The sequence below is a fragment of the Opisthorchis viverrini genome (assembly GCF_000715545.1).
Source record: "Opisthorchis viverrini unplaced genomic scaffold opera_v5_48, whole genome shotgun sequence".
In the NCBI taxonomy this organism is placed as follows: domain Eukaryota; kingdom Metazoa; phylum Platyhelminthes; class Trematoda; order Opisthorchiida; family Opisthorchiidae; genus Opisthorchis; species Opisthorchis viverrini.
In genome coordinates this window covers 334,867-348,492 of record NW_008751704.1, presented here as the reverse complement: position 1 = coordinate 348,492, position 13,626 = coordinate 334,867, and the positions used below count along the sequence as shown (strand labels likewise).

The window sequence follows — 13,626 nt, the reverse complement described above, 5'->3', positions numbered from 1 at the left end:
TTCTGGTACATAAATGCCATGCCACCTTCAGGAAGCATGAGGGCTTGAACACTACCAAGTTGAGGGGCAGAGGTCGGGTCCCAACTACAGACCTTCCGGTCAGTGGATTCGCGCTCTGACCACTGAGCCATCTCACCCCCTGGTGTGTTGAAAGGATACAGACCTTCCGGTCAGTGGATTCGCGCTCTGACCACTGAGCCATCTCACCCCCTGGTGTAGTTGAAAGGAAGTTCAGAGGACGATTAAGATATATTCCTCCAAATTCGGGATCTGCCAACCGCACACGCTAGTCTGTTCGTTCCACCCCTTACGCGGCCCTGGGAAGCGAAGAAAAAATCGACTCTGGACGAATCACCATCAGATTCCACGTACGTGTTCCAAAATGAGTGATAGTCAATTACTGGTCCACGCCACCAGTAACTGACGGTACTGCGTAAAAGCAGTCTGCGGTCAGCACATGGCTGAAGCAGTCGTTCGTTGCTGTCCATACGTGTCAAGTCGTATCCAAATGAGCATAAATGCGATAAGTCTGTTCAATTGTGTATTCGCATTTCTGGTAACCACAACGATATCTAACATTCAAGCTTACCATGACATGGCATTCAAGTCTTCATAAAAGTTTTCTTTTGATGGTGTCAGAGCTACCATTGACTGGGGTGTAGGCAGACACGACAAACAGAGAGCGACCAACATCGCGCTCGTGAGACTCCCTCATAGATGTTGCCAAATGAGCGTCACAGTGATGGCTATCAACGGGTATACTCCAGTCGAGCAAATATCCTTACCCTCAGTGAAGTATAATGACACGGACCCTTAATTATCCTGCTGCCGCCGCGTATGGATCGCCAAAGGTGCACAACGGGAAACTAGTGGAGAGTTATGAGGTAGTTAGCTCAATGCTGTTCGTATTGTGAATTTTTGTTTCTGATAGGCAACACACGTCAACGTCAAGCGAGTCCAGTATGAGAGCGATGAAAGCACGTTATCTTGCTTGCTTCAGAGTATGAACACTGAGAGCTGGTTGATTTACGGTGAGTTGGGGATAGAATTCCTATGTAGAGATACCTGGGGCTGTCGGCGCCAGATGACGTGCAAATGTTGCACCCGTAAGTGTAGGAAGTCGAATGGGGTCGCCAGTCTTAACGGATGGTCTCAGAAGAAGAAGAGAGTCATAGATAAGGTTTTAGGAGGAGGGCAAAAATTATGTGAAACAGGAAGCAGGAAGGCGTCTGTAGTAGTTTGCTTTCGCCTACCCTCCATGCTCTTTGCGGCAAGTATGGCTTCTAGGCGGGTGACAACACGCAACGGCTTACATGACCTGACAGTATTACTAGTCTTTGGGATCGGCTGGGATACTATCAGGTTCATACCAAGACAAGAGGGGGACCATGATCCTTGACGAAACCTTTGGCTTAGAAACGTGGCAGCAAGGCAGAAGTATTTGGGGGTATTGTCTAAGCATTCACTTTTTTAGAGAAAAGGTTGCTGCAAACGTTCCAACACCCAACCTGTAGGACCAGGTGACTGTGTTGTTAAGATCTCTAGGGATTTACCAGTTCGGTGCGACAGACTTTACTGCTATCTCATGGACACCCCCTAGCCTAGATTAATAGTGACAGAAATCGTCACAAGGCGATGAAGTCGAGTCTCTCTATCTCTGATGGTACTTCACCAACGAATTAAAGCCGTCGTTAGGCAACAGATGGATTTACTTTCTATCTTGTCCCGCAGATTCTTATATTTTGCCTATCCTTTTTGGGTGGTCAAGGGATATATATACTTCACGGTGCGGAGGAGCCTCTCGGTAATTGTGTATGGGAGATGGATTAGTTGGAAGCGAGGCGGCGCATGCTGACGGAGATATAGTCATGGGCTAAAATATGTGAAGAATAATAAACGTTTTTTGGGGTGGTCAAATGCCTCCACTATTTTCTGCTAAAGCATACATCAATGTGTAAAAGACGTCTGGTGAATCTGAAGTGCGGACGAACAGTCACAGGTTGATAACTTGCACGAAGCAACTACTTATGCTGAATGATGTCACTTTGCATCCCTCAGAGGCTGAGGACATCTTGGGTGGCTGGTAGGCTCTCAAACTTTTGAGAACTTCACTTATGAATTCGGCCTGCTAGTTGAAAGGTGTGGATAAAGGCAGAAGTAGGAATAATTCGTGCTTTTGGTGACCAGCAAGAACGCACTGAAACAACCGTTAGGTGTCCTCCGTCCAGATACCAACTGACTGGTTCAAATACCTCACCTGTTTTGCTTAAAGATACTGCGACAAAGTTTAGGAAAACGAACAAACTCAAGGAGCCAGTCAACAGACGACCAGATGATATGAATTCCGTAAGTGAAGCATGATGACATGATGGCACTCTAAATGCCAGTTGATAGGAGTACTGATCAGCAGCCGGTGGCCAACGGCGGTCACCGGTAGGTGGCGAGTGAGAATGTCCTCGGATATCCGTGAGGTGCACACTGCTGATTATTCCCAACAAAGATGAAGCGCCTGAAAAATTGCTTCGCGTTTTCAGCACAAATTTTCTTCCCCTACAGGACAAAAATTCGGTACACAGTTTATAGGTCCGCTGAGGCTGAGCCGTTGAAAATTTTGTTTTCGTCCCTCTTTGTGTATTGGACCAACAGCCATTTGTATCGTTAGCTGGTCTTGGAAATTTCCAAAATGTTAAATTCCACGCCGGATTTCTGTAAAAATGCAGAGAGTGCATACGTCTATAAGATTAAAAAGCGACGTACGTACCCAGCTCGTTCGTAGATCACTTAGTAACCACGTGATTTCCGTGTTGACCACTCGGCTGCAAAGTGGCACAAAGGAGGTATATGCCTTTACTACTCTTACCAAGTGCTTTTATTTACACACCAGTTTGGTTTTAACGGAAGAATCCATTGACTTTAGCCAACTGACTCGTTTATTGCCTCCAAATGAATGTGCTGCACAAGACCTCCTTATGGTTTATATGGTATATTTGAGACGCCGCAATGCACTGTTTAGGCATAACACACTACTCACAGGTCCACTGAATAATCTCCAACAGCTTGCGTGAAATTAGCAATAATTTATTGTTCAGATACAGGGATAGCAAGTTTTGTGAATGAACCTGCTCTGCTGTGACATTCGTTTGCAACGCAATTTCGATACTGTGATTTTGCTATCCTTGTCAGCACGCAAGTTAGTGTCGCGAAAAAATAAGTCAAGCGAATGTGGATTCACCCACTTTTACAACAGACTAGCGTCACTGTAGAATACACTTCTAAGGAGTGGGAATTTTTCAGTAGAATCTTTGTTTTGTAAGCGAATTCAGTCTACGAGGGATAGCTGAAATACTCCTTACAGTTGCTTCATCCATAGAGGGAATTATTGACAGTGAGTACCTCATGAACAATCAGGGTGATTTGAACTCATGCTCTCCAACCCAGTAGTCAATGTCAAAACTGTTGAGCCACGAGCAACTTATCATCAGTATGATCACCTCGCAGTCAAACAGGATGTCATCATTCATTCTTCACTTACGGAATCCACATTGTCGTTGGGTGTTGATATGAGAAAGCTGGTACATACGTACTACTGTATTTTCTGCTACGTACCCACTGGATTGCGCATTAAAAAACACAAAAACTGTGAAAATTATAGCCATAGTATACAGGGGCAACCGTACGCATTGTTGATCAACAAGTAATGCCTAACTATTGATAACTAGACATGAAAGTGTTTTTAGTTCAATAAATGCTTCTCCTTATTCATCATGACCATAAATTTAGAACCAGGTGCCCCATATGTGTCTGGAAGTTTACAACTATTCTTCTAAATTAAGTCATTTATTCCACTTGTTCACCTTTGGGTTTTCACGTTTTCGATAAGCTGAACTTATACATGAGAATGATTTTCCTATTACTAATACCATTAAAGACATAACAATTTTAAAAAAGATCAGTGGCAACAAGGGATCCTTCCACTAGATCACCGGTCTATAGTAGTCAACTACGAAACCCCTAACCTCGAACTTATGCCGATTTCTAAGGTAGCATTTGCAATTGCTATCCATTGACAAGCACTCATTTCCTGCCGTTGCCTTGCTACCTTGCGGTTCACGCAGGAAGGTATTTGGGACTGCTCTACGACAGAAAGCAACGCTGAACAAACCTTCGAAACCCCAGTACTGATTTCGCCCTACTTGAGGCTCATTAGGTAAACGTGGTTTTCGATGTCTTTTTTTGTTTTATTTGAACACCCAATCTGACACAACTGGGCGGATACATTCATTTGCAAATTAAGTGTCTGTTGGTGGATGACTCAGCGGAACAGCACCTGAATTTCTTGTCTATTTCTTGTATGAACTTTCGCTATAATTTGTATACTAAAGGTGCCTTATGTTTCATTTGGAACGATATCCAAGACACCTTGCTATGACATTACAGCTTCGTTTGATGGAAAGTGAAACATCCGGCAGAATCGATGCAGAACTTTCAGCTACGTAATGTCATAAAGAAGATTCGACCGTGAGTCAGTTGATATGGTCGTTAACAACAAAACATTTGGCAGATTAGAGCATGAATCCACCTCAGAATGCTTTCCAGCTCGTTTAGTTTAGGCACATAGATAGAAGTTCGTTCCATTTTAGACCTATAGGTCTTCGGACAAGCAGTGAAAATGTTTGCGAAGATGACTGTAGCGATTTTGTGTGTGCATGTTAGTCCGGCGACCATGTGAAGTAAGTGTCAGCCACACAGTTATTCTGCACTGAATTGTTTTTTTTCGGGCATAAGCCCGCAGCTATGTCTTCAGGTGCATTAGACTTCTGTTTGTCCACACTACACATTCGTAAGTCAACCGAAAATGGTCAGCTCGAAAGATCCTTGACGTTACGGTGATGATAAATAACACTATTCTCACAAAAAAAGACTCCCTGGCCCAAAACAGGTGTTATGCTCGTGCATTCCATGTCAACAATTCTAAGTGAAACATTTTCAAGGAGGATTTCTCAGCAACTGGGAACCACTACTTTGTATCAATATGTGTGGTGTTATTGACATTGCCGCTTATGGCGACGAATTCATCTTTACACGCGCCATAACACCACGATACACAGGAAAATTAGCATACTATCATGCTTGTTGCTCCATGCAATCTATCCTGTGAACGGAATCTTTGTATTTTCAAGTGTCAGCCGAACTGAAGACTCTGCGGGACATCAACATACGCTGTTTACAGAGAAAAAACAGTATGTTAAAATCCAAGCAGTTGATATCAAGTTCGGATGGATCGTTTAAAACTATATCTAAAAGATGTGTTAGGGCTTTGTCTACAAAATGGGTGACGAAATTCCTATCGGACCTTGCACAAACTCCAAGAGTCTTGTGCTCACGTCGTTCGGCTGCGGGAATTTTACATTTCTATTAAAATACCAAATGATGGCCAACCACCATCCGATTATTCCAATTATTCAGCTGGCTATGTGCTCGTGCGACTGATGATGCCTGGTTGTGTAACACCGAACCTGATTGCAAACGAACTTATGAAAGTTTAGTCAAAGTCGCCACTAGATTTACGCAGTTCGATCACCCATGGTTATCACAACTTCCAACCTGGATTCGAACTTGACCCACGCTTGTTTTGTGCTTCAGACAACCCGTGTCATATTACTTGGTTTCATCCCTTTTGGAGTATATGTTGGCCTGTTATCAATCGTTCTGTTTGCATTGGTCAATATATTTTTTTTCCAAAAATGTCACTTTTGAGCCTACGTGAGAGGCCCTCTTAAAGATTGAGATCTCACTGTTGAAAGTTAGTTTTTGTGAATGCGAGGCAACTTAGCACATGGTCGACCCTAAGTCAGCTGGTCCATACGGTGCCTGAAAGCACAGTCCAGTGAAGCCCAAGATCAGCTCACGTGATGCAGCAGTCTTCAAATTTAGCCGACCAGTTGATCGATGTTTTGATAGGCTTAGTTCATTCCACACGGTACAAGATAATGGATCACGTTAAAATCTTGATAGATGAAGCTCTAAAAGATTCCGGCTGGCAGTCAAATTTTGCGTTCCCTGTTGCATCGGATGAGAATAAATATCTGATAAATTTGGTGAGTTAACGTAATTATGAAATATCTGGTTAAAAGTGTTCAGTGAGTGATCTAGGTAGAGGGCTTTTCCCATACATTTTTGTGGTATTATGGTTGCGAAAACCTCACTGCCTGCCTCGAACAATTTGTTCGGGAAATTCATGTGAATATGAAACTGTGTTCCAATCCTAGTTTGTCATCACCTCAAAAATTTTTCCATCTGAAATTGAACTGAGACCAGTAATCACTTTCCGTAAAAACAATGCTTTAGGGATACTGAATAATATACCCACCGTAAGATGTGTATTCTTTCATGAATATCCACGTGTTGAAATTTGGATAACCTTGAGTTACGTAAACAACATCGGTGCCTGGCTCCAAGATTCACAGGTCGGTGTAGAATGATATTTTCTACACCAGTGAGAAGTGATCATATTTCTTTTTATTTAGCGAGCAGAATGAGTCTGGTGCAAGATCTTCCAAACACCGAAGACAGTATATAATCTGTAGCGGTACAGAGCAGTAATTTGGTGACCTGGGTTTTAGCGCAACTCATCTTCGAAATCCCGGTCCTGTGACGCTTGACTTACCAAAAAAGCACAACGAATAAGCTTATGGAGAGTATAAAAACGTCAAAAATTATCAATGAATCCCCGAATAGGGGCTTCGTTTATCGTCGCTAGGTAAGCGCATTGTCCCGTCCACCTTAACTCTTTTGTTTAAAATAAGGCTTACAAATAAATCATAGCCGTACGGCAGTGAAGCATCGGTATTGAACACTGATGTCATGCTGTCGATGAGATGAGATGAGATGAGCTCGTCGCCATTTTGCCGACAGCTTGGTCCTGCTAGCCACAAAGTGGTTTGTCCACTCCATCTGTCCTACGTTTGTATGCTGAGACGCCTGAGACTGTTAAAAAACGTTAATGGTGCTATCTTTTACGACGAAGCGACATTAAATTTCAGTGTTGTAAGTCATAAACGACTTTATCCCTCTTGAATTTCTGACGCAACATTGCCTCTGGTGAAATATCAGTAAAATATCATTGTGGTGGCAGCAGAAACAGATTCGATTTACCTGCTCTGGGTTGTGACCAAGTAATGAAAAACTGCGACTGGTGGTGCAGATGAACCATATCATCGTGTGAGTTGGGGTGGAAGCCAGTGGAAGTCTTTGGAATAGCCTTCCTGTGTTTGTAAAATTTGGGCCCTAATAAAACCGTTTGTAAAAAACCTTCAATCATTGGAACAGATTGTTGTCATATCTCCATAGTTGAAGATGCTAATGTACCTCATTTTATTCGTAAACATCCAGTTGGGAGAAGTTTACGTGAAAATCCGCGTACTACAAGAAGATGCTGAAGAATATCGCGAGAAAAACAACAAGTTGCGTACCCACCTTGCTCTTGTGCAACATGAGCGCTCAATGACGGAATCACTGCTCCTTGAACGACAGCGGGAATGTGACACTATGCGTCATGAACTATACTTGGCTGAGCGAGAGATTGGCCGTACTCGACAGGATTTAGGCCAATTGAAAACCAAAAGGAAGGAAATCGGTGCACGTATTGGAAGTCTGGAAGTACGTTGTGGTTGACACTATCTTTGGATTTTTTGCTGTCAAGCCATGAAAATAGGGATCATTTCACCCTGCGGCTGCTATTCGACCGCAGGAGACTGCTGCTTGCTTTTTGGTCATGCAGTCGAATTTCCGCATGATGAACTTAGTCATACTCTTGCCCAAACGACCGTTGTTGAAGGCCCATTTAGTTGTACAGTGACCTTTACCGACTTACCAAAATGTGGTGCTACCAAAATGCACTACCCGAAAAGCATTTTAAGTGTTTTGGTGTTCAAAACCGTCTCTTATCATTTTCACTTGGGGTTTCTGTGGTACTGTTGCTTAGGAGATTCCAAGATTCATCAAGAGATTTTCTTTACACACACAGAACGAAATTTTTGTGAAATCAAATGAGCTCAGTTCGATCAAGACAGTGATGGACTACGACCAGAACCTAATTGATGTCTACTTGGATGCATGTGAAGAGGACATTGGCTTGCGTGAACGGCTTACTACCCTGCAACATGTGGATGAATCAAGGCTTGCGGTCAGTTTAATTTAAAATATTTTCACACAGTTTTGTGAAGGGCTGGTTTTGTTTTCCTCCGGGCTATACATACTGGTTTAAGGAAAATTTGACGCTGCACCGGATCATGGTTTTCTTGGGGAGGAATAGCTATCGAAGCTTTAGAACATCTTGTCTGAGCCATTGTTTTATGTAGAATGACTGCATAAATCACGCACACGTTTTTTCTCATAGCAAAAGCGACATCTAAACCAGTTTAAAAACTATACATTCAAGAACTGCGTAGAAAACTGCTCATTTCCAAACCGATTCCTGCCTTGGGCCCACTTAGGAACGACTCTTTTCCGGTAGTGGCCGAAAATCAATTATCTGTGCTACAACCCTTGAAAATTCATGACGTCTTCTATCCACATGCCTCTGTCACTGTTTTCTGAAAAAAATACCCATTATCACTCGATTTACTGATTTAGGTAGAGAAATTTTGGTGGGGTATACTTTACGCCACTCCATTATAAACACCTCGATGCGGAATATCGTAATAGCCCTGTATTTAAGCATGAGTCCCATAAGTTCGATCCGAATGCTTTTACGAACGTAGAAGCACCGCCGAATTTCGGTTTTGAGAATTTTCCGAGAAAATTCAGAAGATGACCCGTGTTGGTTACTTCCTGCTAGTAACGATGATGATATCAACGGTCGGTGGTGTAGAGGCTGGACCCATACAAATAGAACTCTGGGGTAACCTGAAAACATCCATACTCCTTTTTAAAGGTGTATTTGTATGATAATATATGTAATATATATATGTATATATTCCAACAACTAATTTGATGCACTGACAATAGTTTGTTTACGTGTCTCTTTATGAATAACGTTACACCTTGTGTAGTGAGAAAACCAAGCCCAACCCCGTTACTGGTGATGTAGACTTCATATAGAGAAAGCAAACAAAGTTGATCTATTCTGGGACAGAATTACCAACCAAGTCAAGGCAGTATCTTGTAATCTTTCACCTTACTTGCTGCTTGAGTCTCCAGAGGAAGAAGAGAATATCGATAAACGCCTTAAAGTAACCTGTTGCCAGCGCTTGTCTGAAAACAAGTTGCATTGCTGAGTACAGGTGTATTCATGCCACTCATTTCGTTCAAAATGCGGGACTACACCAAGTACTGCATTGGAGCTGTCATGTAATGATCTAACGAGAAATACTCTTTGTTCTCACCATTATAACTCGAACGGGGCTGTAACCTGGATGTTCTAAGGCAGTGAACCAGGACTTGGTGATGCTACAACCATGACCTATGAATTCTGGAACCACGCAATGCATCCCGATAATCAGTATAGCAAAGGAATGCGTGTGCAGTAGAATCTAATAATAAAAAATCCAAATCCGAGTAGGCCAATTGGTAACATAAGCATTGAACAGCATCTTTTCCTAATGAAGATGTAAAGGTCCACTGATCGGTGCCTCCGAGGCATAAAGAAAATCATGCCCGAGGTGGTGTAACCATTGGCAGGAAATGGAAAGATTTATTTTCACCCTTCACAGTCTTCTAAGGATTGTCTTCATTCGAAACATTGGTGGAAATGACGAAGTGTAATATACTGTTATTTGGCATGCAGTTGATTGACGTAACGTATCCAAAGTAATTCGCAAAATTTAGCCTTATATAATATGCATCAACGGGTTGCACAACAGATTTATTTAGCATCCCTGCTGACCTCCAGAAACCTGTTTACACAAACGCTGGGGGTCAGATAAACGTGTCGTTGACTGATCCTTCTATCCCAAAATTACGTTTCGTAGGGATTATTGCGTATGAAGGCAGACGCGTGCTTATCCCTTGACGGCTGCTGATGTGATACTATGTTATCCATGGCCGCAAAAAGCTGTGTATATTTTGTTTAATTCTTCTGACGCCTCTCCATTTTCTAAGCTTCCGTTTCAAGCCATCAATAAAGATGTCAACTTGACGGTTAGGTAGAACATGGTAGGATAGTCTTCATTAAGGTTGAATTCGTTGACTGTAAATTGAGCTCTGTCATCGGGCTTCAATACCTCTGTGACTCCAAACCGTACGAGCAATTCACTAAATTTGGATATTGTTGCTGCATTTCGGTTGACCATAAGCAACTCTGATCACTCTGAGAAAGAGTTGACAAAAATGAGGAAACTGTACCGTTGTAACAGATAACGGAAGCCCAAATGCACTTATTCCCACGGTTTTACATGCTGCGGTCAAGTGGGAATGTGAGAAATTTCCGTGCACTGGCCTACCGTGTCTGCAGTCCGAGCACCAGTACGGGCGTAATTACGGACAATAGCTTTCATTATATTGCTTGGAGGATGTACTTGGTGAAATTGTTTAGCTATTTGGTACTGAAGTGCACGTGGTACAACAAGATTGTCTCCTTACGATGTTAAATTCTCTGTGAATTAAAAACACTTGACACTCACGTCTTACCGGTCATCGATTTGTGGATACCCGATAACTGCACACGGCAAAGGATCGCGCCTAGATTCCATGGCAGTTGCTCAGGCAGAGGCAGAAAGATACCTAGAGATTCAGAAAAAAACGTTGGATTTCACTGTCCGTGGAAACTGATGCAACCATTGTCTTCACCTTATCAATTTTTGTGGAGATAACATACGGGCTTGATCTCTTTAGGTCACTTCCTACTTCTTTGTTTCTGAAACAACCTGATTTCAGATAATTACGATGGAAACCGATGGCAAATTTGATGGGGCCTCGGTCTGACCAGCTTTAGTGGAGTCACTTGGAATCTGATGTGATGCAACCACACCAATTCCATATTTTAAACTGCCGATGTCCACTACAATCGGAACTGAATACTGTAATGGGCTGGCGTCAAATCGGACGTAAGTACCTATTTACTGTGGAAAAAAATTGTTGGGACCGTATTCGTAAGCGAAGTAACCGAATATCACGTCGGCCAGCGGATTCGTAACGAACCAACTATTGACCGCAGGTAAACAAGAAACCCGCACGTGATTTGCAATCCGCAGCTTAATGTGCGACCGGCTCCACTTGGTGTCTCTCGATAGCAAGGTACTGAACACGGCGTGTAGATGGGAATATACATACTGTGTTCATTCACTAAGCCTAAGGTGGATCGTAAGTTTGAGCGACTGGTGAGGGCCGGTATGGTCGTTATAGAATTAAACTTCTCCGGATCAGCTCATCATCCTTCTATGTCAGTGATGTATCTTACATAGAATACACATCATACAGAGGCATTCCGAACCCACTTGTTTATCTGAAGGAATGCTTTTTTGGGATGCCCTAAACGAGCATCCAGTGTAGTGCTCAAACTGCTCAAACTGCAGGTCATCCTGGTAGCATGAATAGAGAAAAAACTGTCGACCGCAGTTTCAGGGGAGACCATCAGTTAAACATAAACACAATTCAGTAATAAATACAAATGGTTGATATAAACAACAACAAACCATGCATTTTTCGATAGAAGTATTCAAATCCCTTTGAGATGCCATAACTGCGACATCCTGGCTTCAAACATTATTGACTTATCATGTTGGAAAAGATCAAGGCCCAAAGGTTTCGACGGAAATTCAACGAATTCTTACTTATCTTGCACAGTAGTGAGAGGATCTTGGTAATGCAATTTATTAATTAATACGAAATATAGGGAATCAATAGGCAGTATCCGTTTTAATTATATTGTCGATCCGTATCTAGTTTATGGAAAGAATTTCATAGCACTATTAGGCCCTGAGGATGGGCCATTAATTAGACGGAGATTACGACAACAGTACAGTATTCCGAATCTAAGTAGTTAGGATCTTGCTTGGTTCGTTTTGTTCAACAAAAATGGATAGGATAGGATATATCCATACCCGCAGAAAGTGGTTAGCCCTACTGAGGACCGCAAAAATTTTCTAAAATGTCATTTGAGTGACAGATCATTCATGGATGGCGACATATCCGTTTACGTTGATTGTTACATATGTGAATTAGTTCCGCAGGGTCTGGAAAGCGCTTCGGGAAACCCATGACGATTTAGGATGTAACTGCTTGTTTCAGAATCACCCGAGATGAATGAATTGTTAAACAAGCTGGCTATATTGGCTAAATTTTGTCCCTTTTTCCGGATCTGCATCTCAAACAAGATGTGGTTGCGTGTCATACCTTGCTTCGATCTGCTCCAGTCGACGTTCACGAGTCGCCAGTTCTGCACGAGCTTCTGCCAATCTAGCTCCGGTTTGCCGCAGCTTCATACCGATCTTAGTCTTCTGCGCGTTAAGTTCGAGGTCCATTTCACGTTCCAAGGATTCCAACTGCAGTTGTTTGGCTTCCTCACTCATAACTTTGTTTCGTAAAAGATTCAAACGAGCTTCCATCCGCTTGACCTGGAAAGTGAAATCATGCAGCATACTGTTGCTTACTGACGCATCCGAGACTTGAAACAATTTTGACCATCAGTCTATTAGACCTATGCATATGAACCAGAATACTAGCATTTAAGACTATGAGCACAAGAAAGGGTGTGTCATGACATATTGATCAGCCTCGCACGCCGGCACACTACAAGTATTCGTGTTCTCGTTCACTGTAAGAATAAAGAGGTCTAAAAACCGATCGAGTGTGGCCTGGTAGCTCAGTTGGTTAGGGCGTCGTGCTAATAACGCGAATGTCGTGGGTTCGATCCCCATCCGGGCCAGTTAACCTTTTCTCGTTTGTGTGCATATGAAGAAAAATGCTTTGATTCACGCTTGAACGAATAGTTGGGTCGAATTTACTCAGTGTACGATCGCAACCGCTTTTTATCAAATTTAGCATACACTGTTTTCATGGCCCATTCGTATCAATAAGAAGCAACTTTGTTTCCAAAATGTTTTCAAGCCTAAACTTCGGTTTAGAGCACTAATTTTTGTGCTTACAAGACGGCCACTTTCAATGAAATACATTTCATCTATACTGTATACTCAGACTTCCGGGTTTTCGGTTGTGACGGGTATTTCCACTAAAGAATGTGCCCCGCACCAAAAGTTGTTTTGGTTAGGCCATGTATTGCGTACGCCAAATAATCTTTTGTCGAATAGGGTGATGTTTTCCATGCCCGATTCAAAGTGGCGGAGGCAGAGATGGCCAATCGTTGACTTGGCAAAGGGGTATGAAGGAGATCACGAGACGTGTGAGTTCTGTCGATGCTACTCGCCTTGCAGGATAGTGACAACATAACATACTACTCATAAGGGGGTCGAAAACTCCGACACCTCACGACTGGTTTTGCCCTCATTAGTTTCATCAGATAGGTCTAGTCCATGATTTTCCATGAACATCATGTTCTAATTGAACCCAAATAGATTTCTAAAAAAACGCTGGCATGACGAGCCTCAAGATGAACGAAGCCCGTCGTTGGCTTTGGGAGATTTTTCAGAAGAAATTATTGAGGAAATTATGCCCAAACGTGCTTTCAGA

At 42.6% G+C, this 13,626-nt stretch overlaps 2 protein-coding genes across 2 annotated transcripts; both read right to left on the bottom strand.

Annotated features, from left to right (window-relative positions):
- Positions 1-947: 947 nt before the first annotated feature.
- Positions 948-6,392, bottom strand: T265_03371 (hypothetical protein; the record flags this gene model as incomplete). Its single annotated transcript, XM_009167840.1, has 3 exons — positions 948-1,138; positions 1,254-1,355; positions 6,371-6,392. 3 exons carry the CDS (start codon positions 6,390-6,392, stop codon positions 948-950), a joined length of 315 nt encoding a protein of 104 aa, XP_009166104.1.
- Positions 6,393-12,305: 5,913 nt separating this feature from the next.
- T265_03370 (hypothetical protein) lies at positions 12,306-12,578 on the bottom strand (the record flags this gene model as incomplete). The annotated part of the gene is made up of 1 exon (XM_009167839.1): positions 12,306-12,578. The coding sequence occupies one exon, from the start codon at positions 12,576-12,578 to the stop codon at positions 12,306-12,308; it is 273 nt and encodes a 90-aa protein (XP_009166103.1).
- Between the last annotated feature and the right edge of the window lie 1,048 nt (positions 12,579-13,626).